Source organism: Engraulis encrasicolus, chromosome 4 (genome assembly GCF_034702125.1).
Source record: "Engraulis encrasicolus isolate BLACKSEA-1 chromosome 4, IST_EnEncr_1.0, whole genome shotgun sequence".
NCBI lineage: Eukaryota > Metazoa > Chordata > Actinopteri > Clupeiformes > Engraulidae > Engraulis > Engraulis encrasicolus.
Genome location: NC_085860.1, coordinates 50,687,676 through 50,709,521, shown reverse-complemented (window position 1 = coordinate 50,709,521; position 21,846 = coordinate 50,687,676). Strand labels below are relative to the sequence as shown.

At 44.3% G+C, this 21,846-nt stretch overlaps 1 protein-coding gene across 2 annotated transcripts in view; it reads right to left on the bottom strand.

The window, feature by feature from the left end:
- Positions 1–21,792, bottom strand: part of pik3c2a (phosphatidylinositol-4-phosphate 3-kinase, catalytic subunit type 2 alpha) — a 59,600-nt gene extending 37,808 nt beyond the window's left edge. Inside the window, exons 1-7 of one of the 2 annotated variants that reach the window (XM_063197656.1) lie at positions 21,771–21,792; positions 11,975–12,054; positions 11,366–11,429; positions 9,191–9,337; positions 8,586–8,619; positions 6,765–6,984; positions 555–677 (exon numbers count right to left, since the gene is read on the bottom strand). In XM_063197656.1, coding sequence (XP_063053726.1) covers positions 555–677; positions 6,765–6,984; positions 8,586–8,619; positions 9,191–9,337; positions 11,366–11,429; positions 11,975–12,015 — 629 coding nt within the window. In that variant the 5' untranslated portion in view covers positions 12,016–12,054; positions 21,771–21,792. Of the gene's footprint in view, positions 1–554; positions 678–6,764; positions 6,985–8,585; positions 8,620–9,190; positions 9,338–11,365; positions 11,430–11,974; positions 12,055–21,368; positions 21,378–21,770 lie in introns of those variants that run through there. The other variant, XM_063197657.1, reaches the window with a different exon arrangement.
- Positions 21,793–21,846: the final 54 nt, after the last annotated feature.

Genomic DNA, 21,846 nt, shown 5'->3' with positions numbered 1-21,846 from the left:
TAACATTATTATTCAGGTGTTTGACCACCGTGATCGGGAAGTTGATCCTGACGACCAATCACAGCATACATTGTTTGTTTATTGTTTATTGGTTTATTTGACAGGGGCCATGTACAGGGCAACTCCTGTACCAGAGTTAGCTACAAAGCTAATTTGCATCCGTGGTCCCTGAAAATGTTTAAACATATATACGTATTTCTTCTTTACATGTTTTAAAAACACATTTAACATTATTATGCAGGTAGGGAAAGAGAGAGGGAATGAGTTGCGTTGAGTCTGTGTGGTGTGAAAATGTCAGGTGCTCACCTGAATCCAAAGTTGCAAAATTGAAGTAGAGAGAGAAAGAGAGAGGGTCCGAGGCACTCTAAAGTCTGTATTAAAAGTCCTCAATTATTTCATGGACGCCATTGATAGCGGCCGCGTTTCGGCCGCGTGCAACCTTCTTCAGGGCTAATCGGACCCTCTCTCTCGATGAGGAGGAGGAGAAGGAGAAGGAGGAGGAGGAGGATAAGGAGGAGGCAGAGGTAGAAGAGAAAGTGAGGAAGAGGACTCACAGCTCGTCCCACTTGATGTGGTAGAAGAAGTTCTTGTATGTGCCCACTTTCTTGGACTGCACGGGCTTGAAGAGGTTCCTGGTGTTGTGTGTGAGGGCACACATCAGGTAATACTTCTCATAGCTGCAGAAACACAGGAGGAACACATGGGAATAGGGGGATAGGGGTGGGCAAAGATTATTTTTTTTTTTATCTTCATTAATCTCTCTGTAATTATGATATTAATCTAGATTATTAATCTGGATTAATCTATATCAAAATGGCTCATTCAGAATAGGCACGCTAGCTAAATAATGCCGAAAAAAAACCTAACTTAAAGTTTCTTAAGACCATTCTTAAAGAATGGTCATGTTGATACTTGGTCTCGCCCAGCAAGTTTTGCATTTCTTAGATGTAATTTCCTGCATTTTAACGTCCCGTGTCAGCTTGATACGGAACCTGTACTCTTATCTCTAAATTCCGTAAAAACAATTCCGTATTTCAAGGGGCTTGTGGGGGCCCAGAACCTTGCTGTCCAAGGCAGGGAACACGCCAGCCAGCCAACAGAGCCCGTCTAAATTGGAGGTAGAAGGGCTGTAATGATACACTCAACTCGTGATTCGGTCCCGGTCATAATTTTTGACCTACGGTTCGATACACCCCACGATTTCTGAAATGTATCTCATTTGAAGCTTGGAAGCATTATCACAGAATCATATGGTTGTTTTCTGGACAGAAGCATAACTAAACTTTGAAAGGTTGTATCACGATACTGCTTCCTTACATCAACGATACAGCATCATGACTCTGTGTATCGCGATTTCTCGGTTCGATCCTATATCGTTACAGGCCTAGGAGGTAGGGAGACGAACATGGACATGCACTGCCCTGTTGCCATGGTAAAGCTGGAGCTAGGTAGAGTAGACGCCAGAGCCAAACCTCACTTCCCTTTTCATGAACAACGTAAATAGCCTGGCTACCGCTGCATGAAATAGCAGGCTCCCTGTGCAGACTCTGTGGACGACCTTTTGAACCTTGCGTGTGAGCCAAACAGAAATTATATACACAGTACATGCCAAAAGTTTGGACACATAATTCTACTACATGTGTTCATGCACAGTTTTGATGCCCTCCATGAAAATCCACAACGTACTGTAAATAGCCACGGATGATATAGAGAGAAATGAGAAGGTGTGTCCAAACTTTTGGCCTGCACTGTACATTCTTCTGCTATGGTTGAATACAGACAAACAAAAACACTGTGGATATTGGGCTGGCTCCCTCCTACGGGGACAGAGCAGCCCCATCATGGTCGTTAGGCCGCATGACAGCAACGTCATAATCACAGCCCAAGCCAAATTCAATGATTTGGCCAATTGGAAGTCGCTGTGCAGATAAAGCCATGGTCATGTTAGCAGCCCTCTGCATGCTCATTCTTTAGTAGTATGCACAAACTGCAAAAAGCAAAAGCAAAAAAAATCCAACAGCTAACCAAAAAAAGCAACAACAATAACAACACCACCACAAGCAACAAAGCTGGTGTTGTTCAATAGAACAGGAAATGAGTGGTATGGTATTGGAGTTCTGGTATTCTGGTGTGTGTGTGAGAGTGTGAGTGTGAGTGTGTGTGTGTGTGTGTGTGTGTGTGTGTGTGTGTGTGTGTGTGTGTGTGTGTGTGTGTAAAGTGCTACTCTGTCATCTATGTTTAGCGGTGCTGCAGTCGTGTAGTGTAGTGTAGTGTAGTCCAGTGTTTCTCAACCTTTTTTTAGGCAAGGCACAGTTCCAATTCATGAAAAAGCTTAGAAAAGTAACACATTTGGAGACGTCACACGACCTACGTTCGAAGTTGCAGCTGACTGGGGCGACCTAGATTTACTTTATTGTGCGTAAATGACAGATGAAAGATTCCACTGACTAACATTAACTTATCAATTTAGACAAATATGTATCATGTTACATAATTTATTTATCAGCCACGTTTCAGAGGCACCCCTGAGGGGGGCCCGCAGCACCCCAGGGTGCCCCGGCACCCCTGTTGAGAAACCCTGGTGTAGAGCAAGGGAGCCGTGCCGCTGCTATAAACTGCCTGCAGTCCAAATGAGATCTTGTGCTCCGGTGCCTCAGGAAACAAGTCTGTTATTAACCGCTCAGCTCAGCCTCTCATTACGGCCCCGGGGTTGGACGGGCAAATACGCACGCACGCACGCACGCACGCACGCACGCACGCACACACACACACACACACACACTCACAGACACAGACACACACTCATGCATGCACGCTCACAAACTGTCACACAATAGGAACAAACAATGAAACTTGCACAATTCTACACACAAACGACAAATACACACAGTCAAACCCGTGCAATTTTACACACATAAGCATAAACAGTACACACACACACACACACACACACACACACACACACACACATACACACACACACACACACACACACACACACACACACACACACACACACACACACACACAAACCCGTGCAATTTTATACATAAGCATAAACAGTACACACACACACACACACGTACATGCAGACACACACAAACACACGTACATGCAGACACACACAAACACACGTACATGCAGACACACACACACACACACACACACACACACACACACACACACCCACGCAGACACACACAGACACACACACCCACACACACAGACACACACAGACACACACACCCACCCACGCAGAGACACACACACACACACCCACCCACGCAGAGACACACACACACACACGCACGCACGCAGAGACACACACACACACACACACACACACACGCGCACGCACGCACGCACACACACACACACACGCGCACACACACGCACACACACACACACACACACACAGCGCTGACAGATTTCTGCCTTGGCAGAGTTAACTAGATGCGGTAATGAATGTGTGTATCAGCGAGCATCATCATTACAGCAGAGAAAAGAAGCATCTGGATAAATGGCCCGTATATCCCTACACACTCGCACACGCACACACGCACGCACGCACACACACGAAAACACACACAAACAGAGACACACATGCACAGAGACACACCACAGCAGAATCGGTTAAAAATTGGTCCATGCACTACCCCCCCTACACACATGCACGCACGCACGCACGTGCACACACACGCACACACAAACTGATTGGATGCTTCTCTTCTCATTCCACATATCTGCTATTAGGACAAATGGGAATGGTTGCATTTAACCCATGGATGCCTGATGTTGCGTTTCGCAACATTGGCCCTGGCGCCTGGAGCTGCATTATGCAACATTCAGGCTCATGAGATTTGAGACAACTTTATTAAAAATCTCTGTTTGTTTGAGGTGAATGAACAAATTCTAATGAAAGTTGAGGGTTTAGCGTTTAAATGCAACTTAGTGCTTATTTTTATGTGCTTCAGAAGCTGAGATATTTAGGTTTTTATTGGCTGAGGGCAGCTTTTCTGAAAAAGGGCTCAGGCATTCAGCACCCTTTTTTGCAGGTGCCTTAGGCGTCAATGGGTTAACTAACCACTTGATTCAGTTAGCAGTGCAAACTGCATCTCTAAACGACAGTGGCTTTTCTCACCAACACAAATGCTCCTTAGAGATACAACGTGACACAGAAGGGTTTTCCTTTAATGAAGACAAAGTGGGCTTCTTATGGCCACCTGGACAAAGTGGGCTTCTTATGGCTCAGTGGGCTTCTTATGGCTCAGTGGGCTTCTTATGGCTAAGTGGGGTTCTTATGGCTAAGTGGGTTTCTTATGGCTAAGTGGGCTTCTTATGGCTCAGTATGGCCACCTGGAATGGAAATCAAAGTGGGCTTCTTATGGCTAAGTGGGCTTCTTATGGCTAAGTGGGCTTCTTATGGCTCAGTATGGCCACCTGGAATGGAAATCTCCACACAGTGGGTCACATGCCTCTATTTCGGCCACGGCTGACACACAAGCTGTGCTGTTGACAGGGGACAAGGCTAACTTCAGACCGCCCAATGTCAACAAGGAAGAAGTGCCTTTCATTTCACCCTGTTACAAGCTGTTGAACCAGTAAACAGAGTTTTGAAATGTTATTGGGAACAGTTCACCAGAACCGAGTGGCACCAAAAACCGAATGACACATGGGTTCCCACTCTAATTCAGATATAAAATTCCATGATTTTCCATGACTTTCCAGACCCAAAAAACTGAATTTCCATGACCACTTCCGTAAAAAGAAATGACATTAAAACGTTTTTATAAGTCTGAAAACTGAAGATTATCTTCACCCCTAGAGCCGACGCCGAGCCACCGCTAGACTTCAATGGGCTAACTGCATTGTAGAGTGTTGCCAAAGCGTAGTATAACCAGTAAGAAAGTGTTATACACCAGGAAAAAATGTTTTTGCTTTTACACAACTGTTAAGAAAATTCCATGATATTCCATGACTATGCATGCAAAATGGTAAAATTCCATGACTGGAAAAACATTTTTTAAATTCCATGATTTTCCAGAAATTCCATGACCCGTGGGAACCCTGACACATGATGTATGATACACGATACATGCTAAGAACCAGAGTCAGAGAATGGTTTGAAGAAAAAGGAGAAAGGTAAAAGGTCAATTATTTATCTTAAAGTGATACTGCCATTTTTGGAAATAAGCTCATATTGCACCTCCCGAGTTAATTCATTGAGTTTGACCTTTCTCCTGCATTTCCAGCTGGTCTCATAGGATTCAATGTTAATTGCTAGCATGGAGGTAAAATTTGCACTCAGAGAACAATTGAAAGTACAGGTGAAAGGTAAAACTCGATCATTTAACCCATCCAAGGAGAGGTGTACAATAAGCTTAGTTCCAAAAATGGCACAGTATCACTTTAAAGAGGTATAAAGTTAGCACATTTCCATAAATGGTGGACTGTTCCTTTTAGGCTGAAATAAAATGGCTTGCTGACACTATACACCCTTATTGAGGCATCCTATCCAAGGCGAACAAGGAAGTACAATGTCAGAACCCCATGCAAAAGCCACAAGCCATTAAAACTCCTTACATCATGCCACTCTGTCTAACCCAGGGGTGTCAAACTCAAATTCAAAGTGGGCCAAAATAAAAATACACTGAAATTTAAAATACACTGAAATTGTGAATATAGTAGACGTAAAGCTAGGCAAATGACACGTTCTCATCATATATACTCCAACTATAGCTTTGTGCTAGTAAGGGCCTACACACTAATCTGGACTGACTCATAATTCCTGTGATGAATTTTGCCGACTGCTATTGTCTTGAAAAAGTAGAAATTTGCGGTGAGCTATGTCGCAGACCAACTGTAATACACATTTGAAATGATTACGCGGGCCAAATAAAATGGTCTAACCGAACACTGTGTGACCACAGAAATCATTTAGATCAATCATAACTTATTACGAGCATCACAAAGCTGCCGAATACACTTTCATTGGCCAATTAGCATAGAGGAAATGCAACGTGTGGAAGTTCGCACTTGCAGTGGTCCTTGTGAAGCCAAAGACCGAGTCGAGATAAAAGCACCTAAACTTGGGACGGGCACATGACCAACTGCTGATGACATGCAGGCTGTTGAGATTACCACAGCAGAAATAGAGAACAGGGGGAGGAAACATATAGGAGCTCAAAGCAAAATCCCCAATAATTCTGTATTTGTATTCTTGGCTGCGTTCTTTTGTTCTGGCACGAACGGTCTTGGGGGTGGTGGTTTAGAAAATTGATAACGCACAAATTGAAAGTGTAGCTGTGTGCAGCGAGCTGACAATTTCCCCTAGGGATTAATAAAGTTACTCTACTCTACTCTACTACCTCAAAACACAGCAAAACGCAACACATTTGGTCCACTTGAAAACAAAATTACATTTGAAGAGCTTCATGACAAAATGACATGGAGGGCATCAAAACTTTCCATGAACATGTGTGCTTTGCAAAAAATAATATTCATCAATTCTATTTGAATTTGAATGTTTTGAAATGTTGAGTATTTAAAGGTGTCTGACATCCAGTGAAAAGGGTCCATTGAGCAACGCCCCTAATAACTTCAAGTCAGTTTGGATGAGTGCAAAGTTGAGCCATGTAATGTACCGTCATGTGAAGATGTTATGTTATGCTGTGCAGTGTAATGTTATGTAATGCTAAGTAATATTATTCTCCTTCTTGTGTCCATCAGCAGAGGGCGCTATGCTGTGCCAACTTGTACTGTACCTGCTGACCCAGGGGGCCGGGACGCCGTGCAGAGCGAACACGGTGAACTTGAGGTGCTCGGTGGTGCCCGAGGCCTCGCGGCTGTCGCGGCCCGTCTCGTCCTGGGGGTCCGCGTGGGGGGGCGGGGAGGGGGGGCAGAAGGAGCGCAGGTACAGGCGGACCAGCTGGTACACGGCGTCCGTCAGGGCACACATGCTCTCCTCCACCGGGCCACGCACACCTGCGGTGGTGGCACAGCGAGGGTTAATATGGGGTCATACACATTACATCACATCACATCACATCGTACTTACTGTGGCACAGCAAGGGTTAATTTGGGGTCATACAAATTACATCACATCACATCACATCGTACTTACTGTGGCACAGCAAGGGTTAATTTGGGGTCATACAAATTACATCACATCACATCACATCGTACTTACTGTGGCACAGCAAGGGTTAATTTGGGGTCATACAAATTACATCACATCACATCACATCACATCGTACTTACTGTGGTACAGCAAGGGTTAATATGGGGTCATACACATTACATCACATTATACTTTTTTTAAAGTCTTTTTCGACTTTATTTGATAGGACAGTGTGAGAGGTGGACAGGAAGCGAATTGGGAGAGAGACGGGGAAGGGTCGGCAAAGAACCCGGGCCGGGAATTGAACCTGGGTCAGCCGCATGGCAGGCGAGTGCCCCACCGGTTGGCCACATTATACTTACTGTAGCAGATGCTTTTTATCCAAAGCAACATTACAGGTATTTAGGTGCATGGTATTGGTTACAGTTCTCCTAACATAAACAGACATCCTGTGCCAATGCCCACCACAGCAATGCCAAAAAGACACCAATGTCAACAATATTCACTCAATTCACCACATTATACTTTTGATTTAATCAATCATTTAATTTATCACACCAAATGAATACTTTCAAGTCAGAAACGCCACCCTTATTCGCAACTAACCTCCTTAGTCAATCTCAAACCCAGAGCGAGAACAGTACACACCGATCATAACTGGTTACAACTAATATGGTGAAAATACGATCAGGCCACCCGGAGGCTTCACAGATGGTTTGTTAAAAGTTTCGTTTAATTTCAGTCTCATTTTAGTTTCAGATAAATGTTCACTGACGAACAATTTGTTCAATATCAAACGATAGCTACACACTGACCACATTTGGTGAACCTCAACGCTAATTTGAAGAGGGCAGACTTAGGGACTGATGGCTTGTTAAACTTTGTTTTATCTTCAATTACATTTCAATTTATTAGAGTGTAGTATCACTCTGTTCATTAGTTCATTAGTCCAGAAATGAAAAATGACTCACAGTCACACACAGAGGAACAAAAAATATGTATGGTGGTATGCATATTGTTCAGCGCTTATCGTCTCACTCAACCTCACACTCGAACCTTAATAAGACACAAGGCTTTCGACCAAGCAATACACCAAGCAATACACGGCTCAAAGTCTAGTCCCAGACACAGACCTTCTTGTTTCCTATTACCATTACTCTCAGCATCTACACATGGGTTCTACATTTTTGTTTTCTCCTGACTGCACGACACGAACTGCGCACAACTCAACCTCTGATTGTTGGAAACCGCTGTCGGGTTGCTCACGTGGTTGGCTGCCAACTCACTGTCTTGCCCCTCCTCATAAACATTGTGTTTACAAACACAGTGAACTCATGTATAGGCCTGTTGAAATGAGGTGTGGCGTTGTGTTTTTATGACAAGCGTGATGACTCTTGGGAACAGAAGAGGGGTGGCTGACACTGTGGGTTTTTTTCATAGTAAAAGTTGTTTGCTCGTAACTCACCGTCAGCTGAGCCGCTGGAAGGTTTGGAGCCACTCTGAGAAGAGAAAACAACGAAAGAAAAGAAAGGAAGATTCTCAAGGTCATGGTGCGAAATATGAGCCCAGATCTGTGTATGTGGTTATGTAATGGGGAATTCATGGGAGACACATGGTTACACAAGTAAATGATTAAAAAAAAAAAAACCCGAGAGACTGAATATGTGAATAAGGATGTAATGAAAGACTGTGTGCTTGAGGGAGTGAATAAGTCAGATAATGGGTGATAGGAGAGAGAGGGAGGGGATCGAGTAAGGGTCAGTGAGTGAGAATTGAGAGAGAGAGAGAGAGAGAGAGAGAGAGAGAGAGAGAGTAAGTGAGGAGAGTGTGTGAGAGTGAGGATTGAGTACACTTTCTGTGAGAAGAGAGTGATGGGGGGGGGGAGAGGGGTAGAGAGACTTGAGCGAGGAGAGAGTGCAAATGGAACCAGCTTCCTGTGCAAATTAGCACTGCCCCAACAGTATCATATTTTAAAAAGGTGTTAAAACATACACACACATACATTGCAAACATATACAATAATAAATGCCCTTCTGTTGCCATTAAAAGGCACATTTGACCTCTGCTTACCTCTGGTGAGCGAGTGCGTGGCATGTTGACGGCTCGCTTCAGCCTCTTCACGCCGTCCGTGATGGCCGGAGTCTCGATCTCGTCCAACGCACAGCAGAGATTCTTCACCGACTGCACCACCCGATCCACCGTCTTGTAGCGCGTGCTCTAAATGACACAGGTAGCAGGTAACGTTGGCATTGTGAGGTTAGAGTGCATGCTTTTAACTCATTAAAAATGCCTGCTGAATGCCTAAGCCTTTGTTGGGAAAGTTGCCCTCAGTCTATAAAAAGCTAAATATCTCAGCCTCTGATGCACATTAAAACATGAAATAAGTTGCATTTCCAACTCTAAGAGCCTCATCTTGCATTAGAATGTATTAATTCAGCTGTAACATACTCACATGTTTATTAAAAAAGCTAAAATCTCAAGAGCCTGAATGCAGCGTATATGTGTCTCCAGGCACCAAAGGTCAAACAACATATACGAGTCATCAGGCTAAAATGGGTTAAAGACCACGAGTAACAACAGGTCACATCATCAAGATGACCTTAATGCCACCACAGCTGACAGAAAACATCTTTAGGTTGTACCATATGCACACAACATCACAGGTGACAGAAAACATCTTTAGGTTGTACCATATTAACACAACATCACAGGTGACAGAGACAAGATTCAATTACATCGACTGCTCTGTGCAAGACCGCAGGTAAGAGGCATATACCATCACGAAAGACATCTTCAGGTTATTCTGAAGTCCCTTAACAACATCACGTTACACTGACTGCTCTGTCCAACACAACAGGTGAACAGACAAACCATCAAGTTATGGCGTGTGATACAGCTAATGGCCCGTGTACATCAGGCGCTACCTACGCGACCTAGGTAGCTGAGGTGGTTGAAGAAGTTTCGCCATGAATTCGTTTTATGCGCTCTGGATGTGTATGTGGCACTGACATGTTTGATTCAGCTAATCACATAACGGCTCTGTCTTGACAGCCTGGGACATTCGTCGTTATGAACGTTCCAATTGGTTTTCGCCGAACTGCGTCATAGCGAATTCGCAAAAGATTAGCTTGAGTTTAATCGTCAAAATTCGCCCTGGTCGCTCAAGAGGCTTCGCTCCCGGCGAATTCGCTCTGGTAGCTTTATTCGCCTTCCCTCCATAGAAAAATAATGACTTCCGCCGTGCAGGTTGCCTAGTGCCGTGTCCAGACCAAGAGCGAACTACGCTGCCTGGTAGCGTGGGTAGCAGAAGAAGTTTCGCCTTGAATTCGCTGTATTCGCTCCAGATGCAGCATTGACATGTTTGAGTCAGCTAATCACATAACGGCTCTGGCTTGACAGCCTGGGACATTCGGAGATATGAACGTTCCGATTGGTTTTCGCCGAACAGCGTCAGAGCGAATTCGCCTGCGATTAGATTTAGTTTAATCGTCAAAAATTCGCTCTGGTCGCGCAAGAAGCTTCGCTCCTGGCGAATTCTCTTCGGTAGCACAGGTCACGTGCCCTCCATAGAGAAATTATGACTTCCGTCGTCTCGTTCGCTTCGCTCGCTCCTGGTCTGTACACGGCATAGTTCGCCCTCGATGTACACGGGTCTTAACAGGGCATAACCAGGTAGCTCATAGTACATAAAAAATTATAAAAATCATAAAAAATGCTGTAATTTTAGCTCTTCTGCAACTGGTGCTGGTGGTCAGTGCTGATTTCTGATTTCTGCATTCTGTTGACTTGAAACTGGAAATATGTATTTGGAAATGTCACACGTACAACACGGCTCTGAACCCTGGTTGTCTTATGTTCTCTCTATGTGCCCATATAAAAACCCCTTAAACTACTGCACGATGGATGACTCCAGACAAAACCTGTATGTGTGTACAACATGCACACACTTGGACTTGGTAGGCAGTAAAGCATGATAAGTCCGCTCACACTGCACACATCGTAAACCAGGGGTGCATTTCTCGAAAGTGTAGTTGTTAGCCAGTTAGCAACTTGGGTAGTTGCCAATGGCAAATTGCATTGCAACTAACAAAATAGCTAACATAGTTAGCAACTACGCTTTCCAGAAATGCACCCCAGGTAGGGTTTCTTGAACAATACAACACTGTATTGTCAGGGAGAACAGCACACAGGAGACACAAGGTGTTGTACAGTGGGGCAAACAGGGGTGAGTGAGCGAGTGCTGACCTCATTCTGAAGACAGCTGTTGACTTGGTTGTGGTAGCCCTCCAGGTAGTCGGCCAGGCCCTGTCTGTTAGTCGGAGACACGGAAATAGATCATCAGACCAAATAAGACAGATTCATCAACATACAGTACACACTCACACACTCACACACTCACACACACACACAAACACACACACACACACACACGCGCACGCACACACGCACGCACGCACGCACGCACACACACAGACCATTGATTCCTTCCTGTCATCTGCTTTGAGTAGATGTGTGATGACATGGTTACCAAAAACAAGCACCGTTGCTGATGCTGATGAGTAAGACGACGATCGAAACCAATGCCTTTCCTCTGCACACTGCATAAGCATGACGCCTAATGACTTATTTTCATGTCTGAAACCATCAATTTCTGAAGACAGCAGCATTTCAGAAGTCAGCACTAGTGAGGTTATTTTGTAGGCTGTGCTCAACACGCTGAGAAAGGTAGACAAGTCGAAGCTCATAAGAGAGGGGGTTCTGTGTGTGTGTGAGAGAGCCCTCAGCAAGTTCTGATCCCTGTGTGTGTGTGTGTGCGTGTGTGCGTGTGTGTGTGTGCGTGCGTGCGTGCCTCACCGTGTGATGGTCTCTTTAAACGGCCGGTCCACATTGCCCATGTGCTTCTCCAGATCTATGATGGAGGAGTCGTCCTCTGCCTGTGTGTTCACAACAACAGACCATGTCAAAGCACTGCGGCCATCACAACAAACTTCACAACAATGTAAAGTAATGATAAATATTCCTCTGGAGTTTCAGAGGCTTGTTTCTATATTATAAAGTATGGGGTTTCTAATGTACATTATACTGCATGCTTATGTAACGGAGGACAACTAGCAGAGTGTGGCGTCGAAGCCTCAATACAGTATCGATAGTGTTGGGCTACCGGACTGGTCCTTAAAGGGGTATGCCAATATTTTGGGGCTTAATACAGTTAAAACCGTTGGACGATGATGATGATCATAAAAAATAAGACACTTTACCACCTTTATAAACCACGGCCAATGATTTTAACTGTACTAAGCCCCAAAATAGTGGCATACCCCTTTAAGTCCAGCGGTATCGTGCTGTGACCCCCATACCCGAACCAACGAGTGGACAAGGAGGTGGCGAGTTCGCGGCCCTGAGGGGGACGGACTGACTGCGTGTGAACACTTTGGTTACATTTACAGTAAATACATCCTGTTCAAACCATTCCCTACGGCTGTGATTTATGCTACACTAACTCGGTCATTCATACATGGCCCTGTTACCTCTACTTGGGGTGCTTGGAGGTAGTTGTGCTATTGTACATCCTGTCAAAAGCCTTGAGAAATAAAGTACCACTTCCCAGCCACTCAAGACTACATCCACCAGAAGAGAATATATGTAGAAAGCCTTTATTAGAAGAGGCTATACTACTCATAGTTAAAATGCCGACATGTTTCGACCACAACAGTGGTTTTCATCAGGGCAAAGCAAAGACAAAGTTTAAGTTTCAGGAGTTAAAAAAGTTAAACCCAACCCCTGGAAACTGCAAACCTTTTAAAACTCATGAACATCCTCTTTGTCTTTGGACTGTTTTGTACTACACCCGAGCACCAGGTTGAATCCTCTCTATGCACATAGCCTTGAGAAATAATCAATACATGGCCCTTTTAACCTAAGGTACGTGGTGCGAAGTGTGTTTTGTTTTGAAGGGGGAAGTGGTGGTCTCCCATTTGGAAAGCTTTGCAGAACACTCCTGCGGGTTACTCCCATTCAGCACCTGCTGATGTGCAATTTGCAGCACTTTCCATTTGTGTGTGTGTGTGTGTGTGTGTGTGTGTGTGTGTGTGTGTGTGTGTGTGTGTGTGTGTGTGTGTGTGTGTGTGTGTGTGTGTGTGTGTGTGTGTGTGTGTGTGTCAGACCTCCCGCGGTGGCTGTTGTTATGGCTACATCTAGCAGACTGCTGAACCGTCTGAAGAGTTTTCTCTCCCACACGCCACACTGCTCTGCTACATACATATAGAGAAACCCCCCTTTAGTCCTGCTCTCTACTCTACTAAATATTTCAATAAACACAGTTCACCCTGGCCACATATTTGCTTACTATCCCTCATCGAGTTTGTTTAATAAACACAGGGGCTACCGGAGGCATTGTCAATATCAAAAAACTGGAATGGAAAATAAAACGTGTCATGGAAAAACAAACAAGAGGTGTTGATTTGTCTTTCATGGTGAGCAAACAGACCGTACAGGATGGTTTCCTGATCTAAACTGTGGCGCGCGTGAAGCCCATCAGGACATGTTTGGAATCCCATCATGCAACACTGCGGTGTGTGGAACTCGTTAGTGGGGTATTCCAAGAGCATGGTTAAATCGATAAACCTAGCCGAGTTAACCTACAGAATGTGTTATTATCCATGCAGTATGTGCATGTTTGTCTATGTACGGCATGTGCTGCTAGAGCATTAAGCTAATTTCTTATAGGCCCAGTTGCTAATTTCTTATAGGCCCAGTTGCTAATTAGGGGCCAAGCAGCGAAGCTGGCGAAGGCACCTATAGTGTTAACTGGTATTCTTATTATTATTACGTAGACATCTTTCCTCTCCTTAGCAAGTCAATGGCAGCCCATAGAACCGTAGGTAGGAAAATGCTGTTAATTGGCACACACATTCGGGGCAGACTCAGCGATTTATAGGTCCCCGGCCCAAACACTCTAGCGCCACCAGCAGGCCGAATCCAAAGCACTATATGACTTCATGTCAACTGGAAGAAACAAATCCGCCATTTTGAATTTTTGAAATTCAATAAAAATGCTACTTGTCCCACAATTTTGGTCAGAATGCCTTGCAAAAGGGTACACATCATCTTGGTACTGATATGATTTAGGTTATTCAAAGAATTTTGGACACCTCTTATCGTTTGCCGGTGACAGCCAATCAAAATTGTCTTAAAGGTGGCAAAACAGGAAGTGAGGTCATATCTCAGCAAACGTTAGTCAATTTCTGTTAGGATTTTTTGCACACATTCTAGTCCATCCCATGACCCCTCACCAAAAAATCCAGACCCCAAGCTCAAACTCTCTAGCGCCACCAACAGGTAACAGGAAGTGAGCTCATATCTCGGCAGCTCTTCAACGGATTCAAACTAAACTTGGTTTACGTGATCACACTCCCCTCCACGGAATGCACACCAAAATTGGCGAGATTTGGACCAAAGGGGGCGCTGCAGTTCCTTCTGTTGCCGTGGCGACTCTGGCAAGTTTACTGCTTGGCCCCGCATTGCTGCTTGCAGCTATATTTAGGGGCCAAGCAGCGAAGCTGGCGAAGGCCCCTACTGTTTTAGCTGGTTTTCTTATTATTCTTCCGTCACCATTCTTCTCCGACTGTAAGTCTATGGCAGCCCATAGAACCGTACGTAGGAAAATGCTGAAAATCGGCACACATAATCGAGCCCAGGTCAGAATTACCCACAGCAATTTATAGGTCCCCAGAACCAATGCTCTAGCGCCACCAACAGGTCAAAGTTGCAAGTACATTTCTGCTTGTAACTTTTGAACCGCTGGGCCAATTTTCATAAACTTGATATCCCTGGAATCCTTGGGCCAAGACGAATCCAACGAACTATATGACGTCATTTTCCGCCAGGATAGTTTTCCCGCCATTTTGGATTTTGTGAAATTCAATAAAGATCCTATTTTTCCCACAATTTTTGACCAATTCGCCCGAAACTTGGTATATAGTATCTCTAGACTGAGCTACATATGGGTATATACATCAATGAATATTAGATATCTTTTATAGTTTTGCCGTGACAGCCAATCAAATTTGTCGTAAAAGTGGTGAAACAGGAAGTGAGGCCATATCTCAGCAACTGTTTGTTGAATGAGGTTGGGATTTTGTACACACATAGTAGTCCATCCCATGACCCACCACAAAAAAAAACAGAACCCAAGCTCAAACTCTGTAGCGCCACCAGCAGGTCAACATTTTAGCTACATTTTTGCCTGTAGCTTTTAAACCATATGCACGATGTAAATTATATTATTATCACTAGAATCCTTGGGCCAAGCCGAATTCAACGCACTATATGAAGTTATGTCAACGCAGAAGGGAAATTCCGCCATTTTGAATTTTGTAAAATTCACTGTTAGTTTTTGGCAGCCCATAGAACCGTATATAGGAAAATGCTGTAAATTGGCCCACATATTTGAGGCAGCGTCAACATTACCCACAGCGAGTTATAGGTCCCCAGCCCCAATACTCTAGCGCCACCAGCAGGTCAAAGTTGCAGGTACATTTCTGCTTTCAACTTTTGAACCGCTGGGCCAATTTTCATAAACTTTGTATCCCTGGAATCCTTGGGCCAAGACGAATCCAATGCACCCTATGACGTCATTTTCTGCCTGGATAGTTTTCCCGCCATTTTGAATTTTGTAAAATTCAATAAAAATGCTATTTTTTTTTCCCCGCAATTTTTGACCATTTCGCCCGAAATTCGGGATATTGTATCTCTGTACTGAGGTTTGTTTAGGGTCTCAAGAAATATTAGATATCTTTTATCGTTTAGCCGTGACAGCCAATCAAAGTTGTTGTAAAAGTGGCAAAACAGGAAGTGAGGTCATATCTCAGCAACCCTTTGTCGGAATCGGCTAGGATTTCTTACACACATAGATGTCCATCTTATGACCTACTGAAAAAAAAATCAGACCCCCAGCTCAAACTCTGTAGCGCCACCAGCAGGTCAAACTTTTAGCTACATTTTTGCCTGTAGCTTTTAAACCATGTGCACAATGTAAAATATATTATTATCACTAGAATCCTTGGGCCAAGCCGAATCCAACGCACTATATAACATTATGTAAACGCAGAAAGGAAATTCCGCCATTTTGAATTTTGTAAAATTCAATAAAATGCTACTTGTCACACAATTTTTGTCAGAATGACCAGCAAAAAGGTACACATCATCTTCAGACTGATAGGCATTAGGGTAGTCAAATCAGGAAGTGAGGTCATATCTCAGCAACCGTTTGTCAGATTCTTTTAGCTATTTTTTGCACACATACTAGTCAATCCCATGATCTCCCCCCAAAAAAATCCAGATTCCCAGCTCAAACTCTCTAGCGCCACCAACAGGTAACAGGAAGTGAGCTTATATTTGTCAGCCCTTTAAGGGATTAAAAATAAACTTGGTTCATGTGAGCACACTCCCCTCCAAGGAATGCACACCAACATTGGCGAGATTTGGGCCAAAGGGGGCGCTGCAGTTCCTTCTGTTGCCGTGGCGACTTTGGCAAGTTTACTGCTTGGCCCCGCATTGCTGCTTGCAGCTATATTTTCTTATAGGCCCAGTTGCACCCCAGATGACAACCTGCATTCCAGCTCACGCTAACACCATTAGCTAGGTGCTGAGAGACACCCAGGCTGGTGCTAGCGTCTAGGTTTCACATGTGCTCAAATTAATAAACAATTTCCTGTTGCTAAGCGTCTAGGTTTCAGATGTGCTAAAAATTAAACACCATTTCCTGCTGCTTTCCCTGCCACTTCCTGTCCATGACAGTGTCGAGCACTAACGCCGTTAGAGTACATGGTCAAACACCAAGAACATGCAGTAACGCCATCAGTGAATATGGTCAAACACTCAGAACATGACCTGTGGCTGAACTCACGGCGGGGGGACACGAGCAAGCAAAATTGCAAAGCGGAATTTGACATTCATTACTACAAGGCAAGCGAAGAGGGGCGAATCAAAGTGAAAAAGTTGGAAAAAGTTCAAACTTACGCATACGACGAGCACATTTCGTTGGCAGCAGTCAATCGAATCAACAATCAATTGGTTTGATTCGCCGCTACCACTGACTACACTGCGCACACTGAAACATAGTGCCCCAAGTGCACTGGGGTAGCATTTGAGATACAGCAAATGATCACTGTATTTACATTGGATGACAAAGTAGCAGAGCAGATAAGGCCAAACATAGTTCACTTTGGTATGCAAGCATGAAAATCGGCACACGTGTTCATTAGAATGCACTCTTTCGGTAGGCGGCGTTGTCCAAGCAAAAATCCAAGATGGCCGCCATTTAAAAGAGACTACCCTACACTGAGAGGATCTGTCTGTCTGATGAGTGTTTGTCTGTATTGGTATAGGGATGCATGGCTGATGGAGGTGATAGGGGGGGATAGGGTTGTCTGTCTCTGTGACTCTGCAGTATGTTGACATTGTAGTATGTCTGTGTCTGTGTGCATGTGTATGCGCACGTGCATGTGTGTGTGTGTGTCTGTCTTCATTTACCTGTAGCTCAGGTCACAGTGATCTGCATGTGTATGTCTGTATTGGTGTGATGATGGCTGCTCTAGTTTGCTATATATAGCCAAGTTGCCTAATTCTGACCGTCCCCCAATTCCGCCCGCCTATTTATAAGTGAGGATAGTTAATTATTTACCCGCTGTTTAAGTCAAATACGGATATCGACATGATACAGAGTTTGTATGCTTACAATTTGAAACGGTGATGACATTTAAAACCGAGTCAAACGGCCATAAACAGCATTGTAATGAAGGATGTCGCAACGGCAGCGTGAAATTAGATGGAACTTTAATTTCACGACGACATTCTGGCTTCAAACTCGCCCTGGCCGCTTCCCTGTTTCACTTTAGGACCAAAATTATTCAACCGTTTCCACAGTAACGACCAAACTAATCACAGTTCCTGCATCGGTAAAGCCAGGACTACAAGTGTGAACGAAATCAGCACAACAGCATAAAGGAATAATAAACAGTAACGGAAATACAGACGTGGCCTGAAATCAGTAGTTTTATATAAGGGTGATTAATTATACAGGTTTTTACACTTAACCAACCTCTCCCCTGCTCTTTAATTGTTCTTGTTATGTATTCTATTTATTGCTGTAGGCCTACTCATTATATTTATTACTCAGCTCAGCTATTTTATTATTTTAAAGATGGCCTCTCAACGTCATTTAATTAATATTGCCGTGTTCCCAATTGTTATTGAATGTGTTACGCGTTGGTCCTGTTTTAAAAAACGTTCTGGTTGCTTTGTTTCAAGACGTTTTTGCAAGCTGGCAAGGTGGCTTGTGGAGAAACGAGAGAGTGTTCCGTGTTTCTCGTGGAAATGCGTCTCTGATTGGCTCACTCCTCCTGCTCTCGAAGAAACGCGTCTCTGATTGGCTCAGTCCTCCAGTTCTTGGAGAGAATGTAATGGGAAACAGAGTCGCCACTTCCCCGGGTGGTACTGCACTATAGGGGCGCCAACGGAGGCGTGCAGGCTCCATTCAGGGCTGTGCTCTTTCGACAGCGACCCCTAGGCGAGCTGCAGGCACGGAGCAACCAGAGTGAGCTGGCTTTATGTATGAGGCTTTGTGCTGTGTGTGTACCTGAGAGTAGCAACCAGCTGATAGCTAAGCTAAGCTATGTTTCGGGCCACCAGACGTTGCTTGTTTTGAAAACAAGCAGAAAAAAATTACTCGACATGTTTTTAGATAAATGGGTCGATATAAACCTTTGTGGGCAACGCCTTCTTTCGACGCGACGAAACACAGAAAGGCTTTCCTGATTCACTCGTTTCTCTGCATTATTTATGTAAATTGGGAAACACCGGGAAACACAGCCAGGAGAGTTGACGCACCGCTATGAGAGCCTTGCAAGTGAGTTTAACTTGGGGTGACCGTCCGATCTTCGAAAGGAGTGAGTAAAACTGAGTTTTATCGGAAGTTGGCCTTTAAACACTCTACTGAGTGCTAATGTACATTTCACTTATATTCACTTAATATTTAAATGTACTTTTATAATAACCTGCCTTATAATAACAGGTGCAGTGTCTGAATGCTTGATTGTGTTTTGTGGGATTATTGTCTTCCAATGTTTGTATGTCTGTGGTGGAACTGAAGACAAATTTCCACTCTGTGGATAATAAAGTATTCATATTCGTATTCGTATTGCTATAGTGTACGTAGTGTAACAGTATACAGTACACTGTATGTGGACAATGTGTGGTCGGTGCGTGGCTTTTTGCCTGGGAAGGAAGGCCACCCAAGTATGCAGAGGGCTGAGTTTATTTCTGGAAGCGTTTTCTGCCTGGTGTGGCGGGGGACACCCATATAGAATGCTGCCTGCCTGAGTGTGTGTGTGCTTTCCTAACGACCACAATGTATTTCCCAGAGGGTCACAGTGTCACGCCTGCTTGTTTATGTGAGCGTACAGTACACTGTGTGCAGAATTATTAGGCAAACATGTTTTTTGACCATATTGTCCATTATATGCATATTTTCCGCCACCAACCTCTATGGACATGAACACCTATTGGATTTAAGCATTCCAGGTCATGCATATTGGTATAATAAGAGACAGTGTGATCGGAGGGGCCCAATACCCTATATCAGGGCAAAATTAGTGTGCATAATTATTAGGCAACTTTGTTTTCCTCTGGGAAAATAGGCCACAAAGGAGATCTAACAAACTCTGAAAAGTCTATAAACAATTTTGAATTCTTCTAGAGGGATATGGCTGTCTTGAAATTGCCCAGATATTGGTCATATCCGTCTAATGCACCGTTACGAAGTCATCAGTGTCACATGCATTGTGCTCACAAAGTAACTGCCGGATTGAGAAGAATTGAAGGTCAAACTATCACAAAATGATTACCCTGCAGTGCTGTTATATCCCAGAACTGAAACCTACATCGTGTGTCCACAAGAACATTGTATGCAGCACTCAGAGACATGACCAAGGTAAAACAGGTTGAAACCTGAAGACCACTCAACAAGAAATGCAGTCAAGACTGGGTCAAGAAAGGTCTTTAGACAATTTTGTCAATGGTTTTATGAACTTGTGAAAGTGACTGTTAATGGACCAGATCGATGAGCCCATGGCTAGATCAGTAATGTGCACACTCAGATGAGTTCCTGAGTTCTACTCAAATGCCAGCAGAATACTGCATAAATACCATTGTCTTCTTGAAAGTTGCAAACTTTTCCCTCACAGATCCAGCTATGGGCTCATCCACCCTGTCTGTCAATAGTCACTTTCACCAGTCCATAATACCTTTAAAAACTCTGTCCTAGGGTATTTCTTGACCCAGTCTTGACTTAATTAACTTGTTAAATGGTTGTCTGGTGTCACCCCTTCTTACCTTTGCTATGTCTCTGAGTGCTCAACAACCTGTTCTTTTGGACACCTGATGTAAGTTTGCATTCTGGAATATGATAGCACTGCAGGGTAATACTTTTCTTGTAGTTTCACCTTAAATTCTTCAAATTTTTGGCAGTGACATTTCATGTGAGACTGATGACTTTGCAACGGTGCATTTGATACTTCTGTGCTAACGTTACCAACGTCTTGCCAATTTCAAGAGAGCCACATCCCTCTGGAAGACTTCAAAATTGTTTATAGACTTTTCAGAGTTTGTTAGATCTATTTTGTGGCCCATTTTCCCAGGAGAAAGCAAAGTTGCCTAATAATTATGCACACCGGATATTGGGTGTTGGGCTCCTTTGATCACACCCCCATCTTATTATACACATATGCATGATCTGGAATGCTTAAATCCAATAGGTTTTCATGTTCATAAAGGTTGGTGGCAGAAACTACGCATAAAATGGACAATATGGTCAAAAAACATGTTTGCCTAATAATTCTGCACACAGTGTATATGGGTGAGTTGGTCAGCTTTTGTGTGCCTGCGTGTGTTTATATGCGTGCCTGCATATATATTGTGAGTATGTCAGCGTCTGTGTGTGTGTGTGTGTGTGTGTGTGTGTGTGTGTGTGTGTGTGTGTGTGCGCGTGTGCGTGTGTGTGTGTACCGTGCGGGCCAGGCCCCTCCTTGTGGTGTGTGTGTGTGTGTGTGTGTGTGTGTGTGTGTGTGTGTGTGTGTGTTTGTGTACCGTGCAGGCCAGGTCCCTCCTCATGGTGTGTGTGTGTGTGTGTGTGTGAGTGTGTGTGTGTGTGTGTGTGTGTGTGTGTGTGTGTGTGTGTGTGTGTGTGTACCGTGCGTGCCAGGTCTCTCCTCATGGTGTGTGTGTGTGTGTGTGTGTGTGTGTGTGTGTGTGTGTGTGTGTGTGTGTGTGTGTGTGTGTGTGTACCGTGCGTGCCAGGTCTCTCCTCATGGTGTGTGTGTGTGTGTGTGTGTGTGTGTGTGTGTGTGTGTGTGTGTGTGTGTGTGTGTGTGTGTGTGTACCGTGCGTGCCAGGCCCCTCCTCATGGTGTGTGTGTGTGTGTGTGTGTGTGTGTGTGTGTGTGTGTGTGTGTGTGTGTGTGTGTGGATGTGTGTGTGTGTGTACCGTGCGTGCCAGGTCTCTCCTCATGGTGTGTGTGTGTGTGTGTGTGTGTGTGTGTGTGTGTGTGTGTGTGTGTGTGTGTGTGTGTGTGTGTGTGTGTGTGTGTGTGTACCGTGCGTGCCAGGTCCCTCCTCATGGTGTGTGTGTGTGTGTGTGTGTGTGTGTGTGTGTGTGTGTGTGTGTGTGTG